This window comes from Alternaria arborescens (genome assembly GCF_004154835.1).
Source record: "Alternaria arborescens strain FERA 675 chromosome Unknown contig_7, whole genome shotgun sequence".
NCBI lineage: Eukaryota > Fungi > Ascomycota > Dothideomycetes > Pleosporales > Pleosporaceae > Alternaria > Alternaria arborescens.
In genome coordinates this window covers 1152097-1166234 of record NW_021167862.1, presented here as the reverse complement: position 1 = coordinate 1166234, position 14138 = coordinate 1152097, and the positions used below count along the sequence as shown (strand labels likewise).

The 14138-nt window shown below is 51.2% G+C and overlaps 5 protein-coding genes across 5 annotated transcripts; 2 read left to right on the top strand and 3 right to left on the bottom strand.

The window, feature by feature from the left end:
* Positions 1 to 146: 146 nt before the first annotated feature.
* AA0111_g4156 (putative threonine--tRNA ligase) lies at positions 147 to 1772 on the top strand (the record flags this gene model as incomplete). Its single annotated transcript, XM_028650124.1, has 1 exon — positions 147 to 1772. One exon carries the CDS (start codon positions 147 to 149, stop codon positions 1770 to 1772), a length of 1626 nt encoding a protein of 541 aa, XP_028508640.1.
* Positions 1773 to 2824: 1052 nt separating this feature from the next.
* Positions 2825 to 4126, bottom strand: AA0111_g4155 (hypothetical protein; the record flags this gene model as incomplete). Its single annotated transcript, XM_028650123.1, has 4 exons — positions 2825 to 3000; positions 3050 to 3594; positions 3651 to 3852; positions 3928 to 4126. The coding sequence occupies 4 exons, from the start codon at positions 4124 to 4126 to the stop codon at positions 2825 to 2827; spliced, it is 1122 nt and encodes a 373-aa protein (XP_028508639.1).
* Positions 4127 to 6025: 1899 nt separating this feature from the next.
* AA0111_g4154 (hypothetical protein) lies at positions 6026 to 7038 on the bottom strand (the record flags this gene model as incomplete). The annotated part of the gene is made up of 2 exons (XM_028650122.1): positions 6026 to 6422; positions 6476 to 7038. The coding sequence occupies 2 exons, from the start codon at positions 7036 to 7038 to the stop codon at positions 6026 to 6028; spliced, it is 960 nt and encodes a 319-aa protein (XP_028508638.1).
* Positions 7039 to 7933: 895 nt separating this feature from the next.
* On the bottom strand, positions 7934 to 9826 carry AA0111_g4153 (hypothetical protein; the record flags this gene model as incomplete). The annotated part of the gene is made up of 3 exons (XM_028650121.1): positions 7934 to 9019; positions 9074 to 9492; positions 9667 to 9826. 3 exons carry the CDS (start codon positions 9824 to 9826, stop codon positions 7934 to 7936), a joined length of 1665 nt encoding a protein of 554 aa, XP_028508645.1.
* A 530-nt stretch (positions 9827 to 10356) lies between these two features.
* AA0111_g4152 (hypothetical protein) lies at positions 10357 to 12977 on the top strand (the record flags this gene model as incomplete). Its single annotated transcript, XM_028650120.1, has 3 exons — positions 10357 to 10396; positions 10452 to 12512; positions 12568 to 12977. 3 exons carry the CDS (start codon positions 10357 to 10359, stop codon positions 12975 to 12977), a joined length of 2511 nt encoding a protein of 836 aa, XP_028508644.1.
* Positions 12978 to 14138: the final 1161 nt, after the last annotated feature.

Here is a 14138-nt window from a genome sequence, read left to right as displayed (position 1 = left end):
CTCTAGTGCCTGGCTGCACTACTGACTCTGGTGTTGACTTGTGGACGCGTCGACGTCATGTTGGAGCTCGCGGCCGCCAAGACGACTAGCCCAGAAAGTGCATCCTGAACACCACGCGAAGGCGTTGCAGGTATCAGGACTTTCCGATGTCATTACGCCAGCTTTCGTTCGCGCTACGGACTGCACGACAGGCGCAACTAGCATCAGCAACGTGGCGCCCAAATGGCCGTCTCTTTGTGCGGAGCTGCTCTTGCTCTGCGCCTCACCAGTTACAGCACACAGTGACTGTCTCATCTGAGGCACCCGCCAGTGCGCAATTGAACCCTACAACCGGCACCCCGCCTACGCCCTCCCTCGACCACCGAACTCTCGCGCAGACACATAACCTCTTCATTACATCTCCGTACAGCCCTGGCTCACCGCTCATTCTTCCCAACGGCGCCTATGTCTTTCAGAAGTTGCAGTCGTTCCTCCGAGCGCAGTATCCACAATTCGGCTTCCAGGAGGTCATTACACCCATAATATATAAGAAGTCGCTATGGGAGAAGTCAGGACACTGGGAGAACTATGCCGAGGATATGTTCAGTGTGCAGGGGCGAGGTACAACGGCGCAAATTCCAGAAGCAGAAGGTGGAGAGGACGGAGAGTTCGGCCTGAAGCCAATGAACTGTCCAGGCCACTGCTTGCTGTTCAGGGATGAGATCAAGAGTTATAGGGATCTGCCAGTCAGACTTGCCGACTTCAGTGCTCTACACAGGAACGAGATCTCAGGCGCCTTGACAGGTCTGACCAGGGTCCGGCGGTTTCACCAGGACGACGCGCACATCTTCTGTCGACCAGATCAAATCTTGGCTGAGATTGAGCAGACACTTAAGTTTGTGGGCATGGTATACAACACGTTTGGATTAGGTCCCTACAAGCTGCTTCTCTCTACTCGGCCAAAGGATAGCTTCATCGGCACTATTGAGGAATGGGATCGTGCAGAGGAGCAGTTGACTACTGCGTTGAACAACATCGGAAGCGAATGGGCAATCAACGAAGGAGACGGAGCATTCTACGGACCGAAGATTGACATCATCCTAAAAGATTCGAATGGCAAAGAGCATCAGACGGCAACCATACAGCTGGACTTCCAACTTCCGCAGCGCTTCGACCTACAATACCAGGCATCGCCGGAAGAACTAGAGGCGGGGCCACAATCGTCCATGGACGCAGGTCTAGATCCAGCCCTTCGCCGCCCGGTCATCGTCCACCGCGCTATTTACGGATCCATCGAGCGCTTCATGGCTCTGCTGATCGAACACTATGCCGGCAAATATCCGTTCTGGCTGTCTCCCCGGCCTGCCATCGTCTTGTCGCTGAATTCCGACCCAAAGGTCCTTGAACATGTCTCGCGTATTCAGTCTGTCCTCTCGGGGCTCACACCATCTGACGCACCAGAAATTTCCGCATCGTCACCTAAGCCACTCCCGTTGTCGACCATACACCTTCCCATAGACGTTGACACCAGCGACCGTTCGCTCGGCAAGAAGATCGCTGAAGCAAGGACAAAGAAGTACAACCATATTATCGTCGTGGGTGGTAAGGAGGTTGAGAGCGGCAGCATGAACCTCCAGATCATGAATCAGCCGAACGAGGAATCCACTATAGAGGCGTTGCAAGTCTCCTTAGGAAAGACACTCACTGACAAAGAGCGATCGAAGGCCACTGTGAACGTCGATCTGGATTCTGCTAGAAAATATTTCGAGAATCTAGCCAATTCATTCTTGTAATGCAGAGTCAATCCGCATTCAAAAGCTCGCCCGTCACCAACAATGCACTGTTATGATTACTCCGCATCTAGTTCTACTCTTCACTGTTCTCCTGTGTTAACGTCATCATCAAGTTCATTATGAACTGTCATGTAGCACACGTAGCTATTATTCGTTATCGTGTAATTGAGAGATCAAGTGCGGTCGAATGCCCTATTTCGGTTCTAAGATCACTCAAGCATGCTTTCACCCCACGATTTCGGGATGATCATCAAAACAGAATATCATGCAATCAGGTTATGTATATCCAGAAGAATATCATGCAATCAGGTTATGTATATCCAGAAGAATATCATGCAATCAGGTTATGTATATCCAGAAGAATATCACAATAGCATTCATTTTGATTTCACTTCTGCCGGAAAAGTCGCCTGTAGGATCCTTGATGTGCAGCTCGACAATATGGAGGCACAGTGAGCGAACCATCCAGAGCATTCCTGCAACAGGACCATGGTCAGACATCTCAGGTTTTGTCTCCTCAACAATAGCTAAGTTTGTAGGTTTCGATGGGACGTAAACCAACTTTTCCCTCGTGATATGTCGGTCTATCTAATTCTGCTTACTCTCACATCCACTTGCTGGACACCGAGAACAACATTCGGACTTACGAACTACATTTCCAAGCGCTCAGAATGTGTTCAGAATACTTGCATAAAGTCCTCTCTGCCTCCCCACACGAGCAGCGTTTGGCCGTCCATCTTGCGCTATCGGCGCCAAAGCCATTCGAACCCTTCGTAAACTGGCTATTTAGAGGCAGCTTGGACACTGTTGCCGAATACAAGTGCTTCGCCTAGAAGCACAGCAAGGGTGCATCAAGCCTGGCGATTGGCACCCAGAGAACCATTTCTCGTTCAGCGCATGTTACACAACTGATGCGTACATCTTGACATTTCTGTGTCAAGCTCCTATTTTCCTAAAAGAACGGCAACTTGCGGGTGGCGTGCGCTACCTTCATAACAGAAGGCTGTGGGGTATAAGTTGTAGGAAGTAGTTTGTTCGTGGCAACAGAACGTTCAACGAGGGTTGAAGCGTGCCTGATCCACCACACGGCTGATGTGTACAGATTTCTCATTCACGAGTAACATGGAGTCTGTACGCTCGCCTGAAACCGAAACTTGAGAAGGACGAATCACCTCGGGTTCAGCCGAACGCATCGTTAACCATTGGGTCACGAGCATACCGAGACAAACTGAGTTACATGTTAGCCTTGTCCATCGTGCTGAAATGTGCAAACTTACTGTCTGTCAGGCACATCAACAGACATGCATGGCTCATCTTCGCAAAAGCCCAGCTGAGGAACAAGCTGTTGTTGCATACAGTGACCATCAACATGAAGCCAGAGCCAACAACGTTTCGAACCAGCATGACTCGCAGGTCGCTCCGAGAAGACGTTCGCATCGAGTGGCGTGTCTTGCCCATCCATTGTCTGAATCCATGGCTTGGAGAGTCGGATTCCACACAAGTGGTATTGCTAGCGAGACTCCGCATCTTAGGTGCGGCCGAGCCTAAAGCTGGCCGAAGCTGCCACACGAAGATTCCTGTTAGAATGGTGTTGATGAGAATATCCAGCACAATGACCGCCATTGCAGCCTGTGGTTCGATGCCGATCCTGCATATACCAGTCTGATGGTTCAACTCAGAAAACGGATTGACAAACTGCCAGGCCATGATGGCGAAGAACCCGCCGGTAGTCAGGATCGCTCCAACGACGTATAATCTATCTCTCGTACGATCGACGAACGGAGCTCGAACGATATGGACTCGCTCGAGTAAAAAGAGATATCTGGATGGGTCAGCGTGTGTGCTGCAAGATGACGTCGCGCGCAAAAGGACACTGACAGAGCTATCTTGTCCGCGCCGTACATGACGATGCAGACTCTTATGGCAGCATGGCACTGGCCATCAGTTTGCAAGCCCAGCCCCGATACTTGTATGGCCGTGGCAAACAAGAAGGCTGTGCAGACGAAGCCTTGCGCGAAGACGAGCACGTCAGAAACTCGAGTCTTTGACTTCTGGCCGGCCAGACGGCCAGCTCGGTACCCTGATTGACAGTCAGTAATTGTTTGAACAGTACTTATATACAAAATAGTAGAGAGTTACGACGAGATGCACTTACCCTGGGCCAGTGCAAGAACGACTGCAAACAAGATGCATACTACAACAACTAACACACGATGGGGTGGGCGTTCATCTAGTCTATTGACATAAACGTCGTCCCGGTTAACAAGGGTGAGTGGAGACATCGGATGCGCAGCCCCATGAGCGATGGCGATTTGCGTGAATGCGAACAGGGTCGAAAGGATGGGAAATCGCATAATTGTTGCCAAGCTGTCTGTGGAGACACAGGGACCATGTCAGAACATATACTGTCAGTCCACAAAGGGAGCTCAGATCAAGTGTTCGTCACCAAAACATTCTACTAGATCTATGTGGTACATAGACCGATTTGTCGCAAGATTAGCGCATTTCCGAGAGTGTCACCGCTGAAGCTTACTTGCAATAGCGCCAGGACTTGTGAGATGGAGATATCTCCGTAGCGCCATACGTGGACCCCGTAGCGATCCTTCCGCCGCGCCATGTGCGGAGACGTTGCACTACACCTATAGTAATCGACACCGTTGGGCTCTGAAAGCCCGGATCGACACGAGAGTTTTGACCGCTGCTTCACGTACACCGGAAGTCTCTTCAGCCATGTTTCTGTCGCAAAAATACCATCATATAGACCCTGATTCTCAAGTATTACAGTAGCTTTCAGACAGAAAGCTACATCTGGATATTAACGGCGAAGTGTCCGGTGAGATTGAGAGGTGTCTTAATCTAGGGCTGCGAATACATTGGATGTCCGTACGCTCCCGACCGGCATTGCTGACATCGAAGGAAACTCTCGCGGCGCGTTCTACCTTTTAGCCTTTGCACATGCCCGCGCACCATGACGCACCGGTGTTGGTCGTCATTGATATATGTCTCTTCGCCTTTCACATGCTGTGGCTCTCCTTCCGACTCCCCTTCCGCCATGACAGAAGATACACTATACGATGCATCATGCGCATCCTTTCCAGTTACTCTCATCGCTTTATCCTCCACTATCTTGACCTAAGTTGACTAAATACGGGACAAGCAGATTGCGGTCTGGTTTCGGTGTTCTTCTAGAGCTTGCTGAAACTTACATTTTGCACGAAAGTCAACCAGTGGATCTATCTGCGCGTTGTACAAGGTTTCGGAGTTGAGATACTGTATTTGGCTTACTTAGAAAGAGCTCAATTGAAACTCGGATTCGGATCCGGTATCAGCATATGCAGGAGGACGATAATGTCGAAAGCCGCAAGGACCGGTGAAGATTGTAAACCAGAAGTTTCTGTTTAGAAAACCTTCCGCAATCTAGAATCTATCCGCTCTCTAAACATAGGGTCTCCGATTTCTCTCGGCCAGACTTCTCATGTCCCTGCTTCCTCAATATTTGTCTGTTTAGTTATATACATTAGGACGTTTCGAGACGCTTGTGAGTGACGGACACGTTACACGTAAGTTTATCCGTATCCCTGTGAGGTTCACCAGTCCGCGTGCAGGTTCTACACAACCAATTTTATTCTTCTTCGCATCAGGAATTTACTGACTGACTGTCTGTCCTCACTGTGGCTTGATATACTCTTGACTAGGACAAACATTGCAACCATTCTGATGTGGGGTCCATTATCTACTGACTTCGGTTTACCGGCTCCCAGTGCTGAATACAAACGAACCTACCCGTACTCCCACTGTCATGGATGAGAACAGGTGTTGAAGTCTGGCTCATTGCAATTCTCATGCCAAAGATCGAGGAGTTTGAGGAAAGCAGTGATCCCAGTAGCGAGCGAGGAACAGCACTAGTCTGTGAGAACGCAGGGGGAAGGGTCAGGCTGTCATGTACGAGCCTGTGTGGTAATTCACATTTGGTTGTCATTTTGAGAATACCTCGTTGTACGTATTCTAGTCCCTAGCTGTATAGGACTGTGTCCTGCTTCGCATGAAACTGCGTATCCGTAGACTGCCCGACTCTCTCCAGCCCCTATCCATCATTTGATTGCGAGCTCAACTATGCTTCGAGTTCTTCCTTGCCTATAGCTGTCGTACCGATAGATTCCCAGGTTGGTTAGTTATCGTTGAAGATATTGCGTATGTTGGGCGATGCTAAAACATCATCGAGCCAACAAGCAGTTGTAAATCTCCAGAATAATTCACCAGGCAGAAGTAACGTCGGCATGGACCGCCGCAGTGGTATCATCAGCCCAATTGCCTGTCGACTCAACAGGAGCAACGCCCCAACTTCCAGCTGCAGCTGTCGAATCCCCGATACCACCCCAGTCACCGCCGGTGTTCTCAGCAGGAGGCTCCGGGCATCGCTTCTCGCCATGACCGAAGTTGTTACAGTTACGGCACTTGACTCGGCTCCAGTCACGAGGCTTTGGACACTCGCGCGATGCGTGACCCTCCTCATCGCAATTGCGGCACTTCATCACACGAGGCTTGTCGCACTCACGTGACATATGGCCCTCATCTCCGCAGTTATGGCAAGCCCGGCCGCTACCACCAGCCATAGGGTTTCGAGGCTGAGTGCAGTCGGTCTTACGATGGCTAATGAGACGTTAGCACGGTACTAGTAAATAGTACGAAGATATTAGACTTACCCGGTCTCACCGCAGTTGAAGCAAGCTTGACCACCAGTGCCCTGAGGACAGTCGCGCTTCTGGTGACCGGTCTGGCCGCAGCCGTAGCAGGCACGATCGCCGCCGCCACCGCCACCTCCACCAGATGGGCAGTCGCGCTTCTGATGTCCAGTTTGACCGCACCTGTAACAGGTCCAATCGCCACCACCGGTGTTGTTATAGCTTGAAGTGTTGGTATTAGCGAAATCGCCACCAGAGCCCCAGCCATCGTTGGTAGAATTAGCAGCACCGCCGAACCCGTTAGCATTTGCGAACTGACCAGCACCGCCGAATTCGTTGCTGTCGCCGAAGCCAGTCGCGTCGCCGCCGAAGCTACCTCCGGGATTCTTCAACTTCTCTACCTCTTCACGTTCTTTAGCTTCAGCCGCACGGTGCTTCCTAGAGTTCTTGTGACTGGCCCAGTCCTTAGTAAGGATCTGGCGATCGCAGACTTCGCAAAGAGAAATGCGAGCGGCATGCTCCTTCGCCTTGGGGTAGGGATTGGCCACAAGATTTGACATGATAACAGTTGAGCCACGAGCCATGATGCGGATTCTTTGAGAAAGAAGGGTCTGAGTCTGGGCGTAGTATAGGTTAGCTGTTTGTGCCTTGGAAAGAAGCGGCGGTTCACTGAGGTGCAGCAGATGTTGGACGTGGCATCGGTGGCTGCTGCTGAAGTATAGCTTCGAGCGTGTGCTATGTTTGACCGAGGGCCAAAGTCGGTTATGTGCTCATGCAAACTCGTGGAGCCCACTGTCTCAACTTGGAGACTTACAGTCTAGACACTGGAAGGGAGAGAGACTTACATTGTGCGGTGAGAGTAGGTATCGCAGACAGTCGGCAATACAATCGGCGTCTGCTGATAGTATAACCAATCTCGTACGTCGTTGGTGATATCGTCGAGGCGAGGTAATAGAGACTGAAGGTGAGCGTGGAAAATCTTATACAGGCAGGCGCGACGTAGCATGGACCCTGCACCGACAACAACAAACACTCGAAGCGAGACCGAACATAAGCCGGGAGATGCAATATGGAAGGTGGTGGAAGGAAAGGGAGCATGGAGACAGCGTCGCCAGTATGCATGTCGGGTACCAACAGTACCGGATGAAAAATGACAGGTCACTCGGGAAGGGTTACACGAGAGCTGGTGATGAGAAATAGTAGAGCCACAAAACGAGGTGATTGGGGAACATCAAAGTGTGCCTCTCAACGCGTATATACAGCCATGGAACCATTGAATGGTATGTGTAGACCTACATACTTACAAGAAGTCCCTGCGCTCAAGGGCTTGTCTCTCGAAGCGCTCCGGCGTGGAGTTCCTTGAAATACTAGAAAGTGGATGCTTGGAGATTGACAGGATAAAGGATGCGGTTCAGCATGCAGATGTCAATGTAGTTTCGATGTACATTTGTTCCAAGGACTGCTTTACCTATGTGGTACTCAAGCACCTGCAGGCACCCCATCTTCGGCGTCAGCCTCTTCTTCCTCCCTCTGACTCTCACTCTTTATCGGTTCTTTCCAACCTGTACCGGCCTGTACAAGAACAACAATAACCGAGAGCCCTACGGCGCAGAGAAATAACGCCTTGAGTGCATCCGCATATGCCCCAACGGCAACGATCCTATCCTTACCTTCCAGTTTTCCCACAAGTGCAGGACTTCCCAGCAATCTCCTAATAAGCTCACCGCGGCCTTTCAGCCCTGCTTTCGCAAAGCCCCTGTCCAGGGACTTGTGCAGCACACGGATGAAGTAGCCACCACCAATCGCTGAGCCAAAAGAGCCAGAAAAGCCGCGGAAGGTAGCAAGGAGGGAGATGACAATCGGATGGACCTCTGGCAGCGTAAGGTGTAGGAGATGGACTAATGCGTAGTTTGTTGCAGCACCAGTGACAAGGCCGTTGAGGAAGACCATGGCAACGTATAGAGCCCATGGACTTGTGGGCGTGGAGATGAGGGCGAGCACAGCCATCGTGATTGGGAAAAGTGCCATGGCGACAACAGTATGGAGGTAGAAGCTGCCTGTGCGTTTGATGTGAAAGATGCCAGCAAGAAGACCGCCAGTTGCGAAGCCGGCATTCGTAGGGATGAGAATCGAGCCAGCAACGGCGGGCGCCCAGCCTCGAACAGCAAGCGCATACACGGGCGTGTAGAAAAGGATACTCCAACGAGCCATCATAAAACCAGTCGTGGCGAGGCAGGTCAATAGGGTACCGCGCGACCGCAGCACAGAGACTGGAATGACAGGGTCGCCAGCGACGTAGGCCTCGTTGAGAACGAAGACTGGCAGAGCGAGGGCCGATAGAATGATGGGTATTGGGAGGACCTTTGGACCAGACAAGCCGAGAAGAAAGAGTACAATGGTGGTGGTCAGGAGGAGCGCTCCAGAGTAGTCGATGCGGGCGAGCTTCTCACGAATCGAGAGGCTTTCGTACTTGATGTTCTTTGATGTATGGCTAGCTGGAATAGAGAACAGCAGACCCAAGCCGGCCACTAAGCTTATTGGTGCTTGTATACCAAAAAGTGGTTTCTGCACGTGTCAATAAGCGACTGACGATGACTTGGAGTTATGGTAACAGCTTACCCATCCGATCCTGGGTTCAAGCGCACCCGCTATCACCGCTCCTAGCGAGACACCGACCGTCATTGCAGTGTTGGCAAGACCCATGTAGAGGCCTCTCCGTTTTGGGCTAGTCATCTGAATTGCCATGATACTAGCAACAATGAAGATGCCACCACCACCAGCTCCAGTCACCACGCGACCAAGAATGAAGTGCTCGAAAGATACGGAGGTGGACGTTATGACCGATCCAATGCAGATCAACATGGTGGAAAAGAACATGCATAGACGCGGACTAAAGACCTGACATAGTCGTCCCATTAAGGGAGCGAGAGAGGACATGGCGATGAGGTACGAAGAAGTAAACCAGCTAGCGGTTTCGAAGGCATCTAAGTCTGCAGCAATAGATGACTGGGTTGTGGTAAGGATGGAGATGTTTGTGGCTACCATAGCAATTAGAACGTCGTTTGAAAAAGTACCGCGAGAATATAATACCAAATGGCTTCTACTAGTTTGCCACGGTGCATAACCTCACTCATCTAAGGATGGCACAACACATAGTCGAAAGTGGGAAGAGAAAACGTGCTGATGGTGCTTCAGACATCGGATAGACATACCTTGGAGAAAAATCAAAAGACCAACAGATCCGACAATAAGTGACCCTCTTAACGTCGAGATGGCTGCTTCACCATCTTTACCATCTCTGTCCGACAAGCTTGGCGACGTCGAACGCCGAAGTAGAGGCGCGCGCTCTGATGAGGCGTTCAAGACTGCCATGATGTAGGTTCTTCGATACGATTTCAGGGGACAAGAAAAGTGCTATCAAAGAGCGATAGTGGGAAGATGAACATCGCGTAGGAAAACGCGTAGGAACAAGACGGGAATCATGATGATGATACGTGCAAGGATGTTAGTGCTTCCATCGATGACAAATGCGGAAAGAGGTCGGTTGTCCTTGCCCGCAGGCTTTCGTCCGCGAAAGAAGCAAGATAGCGACGGAGAAATATCGCGGGAGCGCGGAAGCTTGATGCAAGCGAGGACGTTTGCCAGATTCCCATGAGTGAAAGCCGGGAAAGTACGCGGCGTTGTTGCGGCGCGCGAACGTGTGACATAAGTGACGTCAACGCTCATTGGCTGCAGAAGCCACGCATCGGGGGGCGTAATTGCCGTGATAGTGGAAAGCTGGCCTCTACAAACAACTGCATCACGACTGCGTACAAGTAGTCGCGCCTCTGCTTCGGACCCCCGCGAGATGACGCCATGAGTTTCTTTCTTCCCATTACTTTGAATTTCGACATATACCCGCAATGAGGCCGCAGCTACAGCGGCTTGTGCCGCTTCTTTTTTGTACGTATCTGCACATGCGACTGAAGTAGCTTCTGACTGACTGGTAGACCCGCAGTCTTTCTCTCGCTATTCTTATGCGTTTCTTCGGGGCAGACCAGAGAGGCTTGGAAGTCGGGATGGGGGAATGTAGAAGGAGATGTGAACCCAGACCAGGGCGTACTGGCCTTTGACGATGCTATGGCGCTTCTACACACGATCAAACCGGCTGCGGCGCCATGGTGGAATTTCGATAAAAAGTCTGGCATACTGGGTACCAGCGCGTACTACGCCAAGGAAGTCTTCTTCCTGCTCTTCATGAATGGACCGCCGCAGCAGGAGCTGTTGACCACGAACCCGCAGTCCAAGAAACTTGGACATTCCCTGTCACAGGCCGTTGACTTGTTGGAAGAGGCCGCGGCCCAGAAGAACCCCGATGCAATCTTTACTCTCGCCGAGATGAACTTCTACGGCAACTACACGCACCCGCGCAACTACTCCGAGGCCTTTCGAAGATACCACGAGCTCGCGACTCTGAATGGAAATGCCTCGGCACAGCACATGGTTGGTTTCATGCACGCGACTGGCATCGGCGGGGCAGTCAAGCAAGACCAGTCCAAGGCTATGCTATACTACACATTGGGCGCTGAAGGTGGAGACGTACGGTCAGAAATGGCTGTTGCGTATAGACACTCGGCGGGCATATCCACTCCGCGGAACTGTGACGAGGCTGTACATTTCTACAAAGCGGCGGCTGAGAAGGCTATTGCATACATGCGGTCTGGTCCACCAGGCGGGCATTCTATGCCGCGAGAGTCATACAATATCGCTGACGATCAAGGTGGTGTGTATGGCGAAGGTGCAAGTACGAGCAGTTCGGGACCCAACGCCAAGGTTGCAAGCGCTCAATCTGATGCCTTCTCCTCCCTTGACGACGTCTTCGAATACATGGATCTGCAGGCCCGAAAGGGTGATGCTAGGGCCACATTCAATCTTGCTAAACTCAATTACGACGGCGCACGAACGTTGAAGCGAGACCTTCCGGCGGCTAAGAAACGGTTCTTGGAACTTGCCCGCATGTACTGGACAAAAGACGGAAAGATTAACGCAAATGTATCGCCGACGACCGAGAAGCTAGCTGCGAAGGCCGCTGGCTATCTTGGCCGGATGTTCCTGCGCGGCGAGGGTATGCCACAAAGTTTCGAGATCGCAAGAACCTGGTTTCGACGTGGCATGGAGTTAGGTGATGCACTGTCGCAGTACTCGATGGGTATCATGTATCTGAAAGGCCTAGGCGTGCCTCAGGACGCTGTAAAGGCTGCTGAACTGTTCGGTGCAGCTGCAGACCAGGATTTGGCAGTTGCACAAGTCCGACTTGGTGCGCTCTTTCTGGACCAAGGCGATATCGCCATTGCGGCCAAATACTTTGAGCTTGCAGCTAGGCATGGGCATCTCGAGGCCTTCTACTACTTAGCTGAAATGACGAACAACGGCATCGCTCGCACCAAGTCTTGTCCTCTAGCGGCCACATATTACAAGATCGTCGCAGAGAAGGCCGAGCTTGTCTCTACATCTTTTCCAGAAGCCAATGAGGCTTACGCGGATGGCGACCTAGAGACTGCACTCGTTAGCTACATGATGGCAGCTGAACAAGGCTTCGAGGTTGCGCAGGCTAACGTCGCCTACCTTCTCGACCAAGTCAAGCCTCGCTTTACCTTAGACTCGATCGTTCCCTTCATGAAGCAGAAGCCTTCGCTGGCTAGCGATGCATTCCTGGCGCTAGTATATTGGACGCGCTCTGCAGAACAGAAGAATGTTGACGCCATGGTCAAGATGGGAGATTACTATCTGATGGGTCTCGGAACACATCCTGATTCCGAAAAGGCTGTGGCTTGTTATACAGCAGCAGCAGAGACCATGCGAAGCGCACAAGCCATGTGGAATTTGGGCTGGATGCACGAGAATGGCATCGGCATTGATCAAGACTTCCATCTTGCCAAAAGACATTATGATCTTGCCTTGGAGACAAACCCGCGCGAGGCTTACCTACCCGTCATCCTAGCGTTGTACAAACTCAGGATCCGGAGTTGGTGGAATACCTTCACAAATGGCAACATCAAGTCTATCCAAGAGGAGCCCGGTAAGACGCCACTTCTGAAAACATTTCGACCAATCTGATACTAATATGGCTGCAGTCGTCAAGAAACAATGGACACTTTCGGAGTGGCTCAACGCTTTCCTCGAAGCCGAACTCGCCGGCTGGGATGAATACGAGCCTGATGACTTCGATGACACACATACAGCCGGCGACGACTACTACGGTGACGGCTACCACGGCGACGATATTGATTCGGATATTCTCGAGTCGCTCATCATTCTGGCTCTGAGCGGCGCTTTGGCATTCTTGCTGTACTACAGGACACAGAGGCAGAGAAGACAAGAGGAAGAGAGAAGACGGCAACAGGAACAACAACAGCAGCTGAATCAGGGAATGCCGGTGCAGCAACAGCAGGCGGAAGGACAGCCGCTACCAGACAGAGGACTGTTTCCAAATCCAAACGACCCTGATTTTATGAATTGGGTAGCAGGTGGCGTAGGTCATTGAAGCATTTTTACGTGGCGTTTAGGCAGCCGACGAGCAACGATAGATTCCATGCAAAAATTCAACGGTAGTTCGTCAACGTACGTAGCCCTTCACTGCACGAACGTGATCTACAGATGAGGAAGCTTGCATATTTTTGGGTGAATCAAATTCTCTACACCAATTCCTGGGTACAAATAGAGCGGATTGTGGGTGAGTTGCAGATCTGCCTGGACACAACACATCGACTCCCACCAACCCACTCCTGCGTCATGGAGATGCCCCAAGATTACATCAAGTTACACATCAAATCTACCATCAAAGACGCTCTTCGGCGTAGGAGCAAGCAGACGTTCCCGTGCCCAGATACCCTTGACGGTCTTCGCGCACTTATCGAGGCCCAGGATCCCCAACCAGCATGCAACTGTGATCAGTGTGATCCGCGTTTCTACAAGTCCCATTGGAACTGCAAGATACATCCACACGACCATCCCAAACTCAAACCCGACGGCATCAAAAACGAGTTCGGAAATCAGTGCTACAAACCCTTGAAAATGAACGTTGCGCTCCGTGCTGAAGCAATGGAACTGACTAGAATAGCAGTGAAATACTTCGACCGCCCACTGGAATCTCTTAATAACACGCAACTAGCCGCTTTGATGAACCTTCAAATATGGGTTCAAGAGCACATGCCACTGTTCTTTGTCATCACACCATCCACACCATCTGCAAGTCTTGACACAATCTTCCCTGAATCTTCAATGCGCGAGCTTTGGAAGCATATCAACATTCTGTTCTTCGGCTCCGACATTGCGCGTCGCCTCTCCTGCTTTCGTTGGGCTACTACTCCCCTACACCCCAGATATGAAACGGCAATCGGCGTGGCGTCTGTGCGTTATTTTCGCTACAGCATCGTCATAATACCATCTATAGACTGCAATTTAATGCTCAGCACGCCTTTACACGAAGCCTGTCATATATTCTTTCGTTACTATGCCTGCCAAGCTTGTTGGAGTACGGAATGGAACCTGAATACATTGGGACACGGGCGCGCATGGCAAGTTCTTGCGTCAGCTGTGGAACGCAAGTTCGTAGAGTTCACAGGCCTGCCGGCTGATCTTGGTCGTCTCGATTCGTTACGAGCGCACTGGGACGACTGCTGGCCATTACCTAGTATTCACGAAT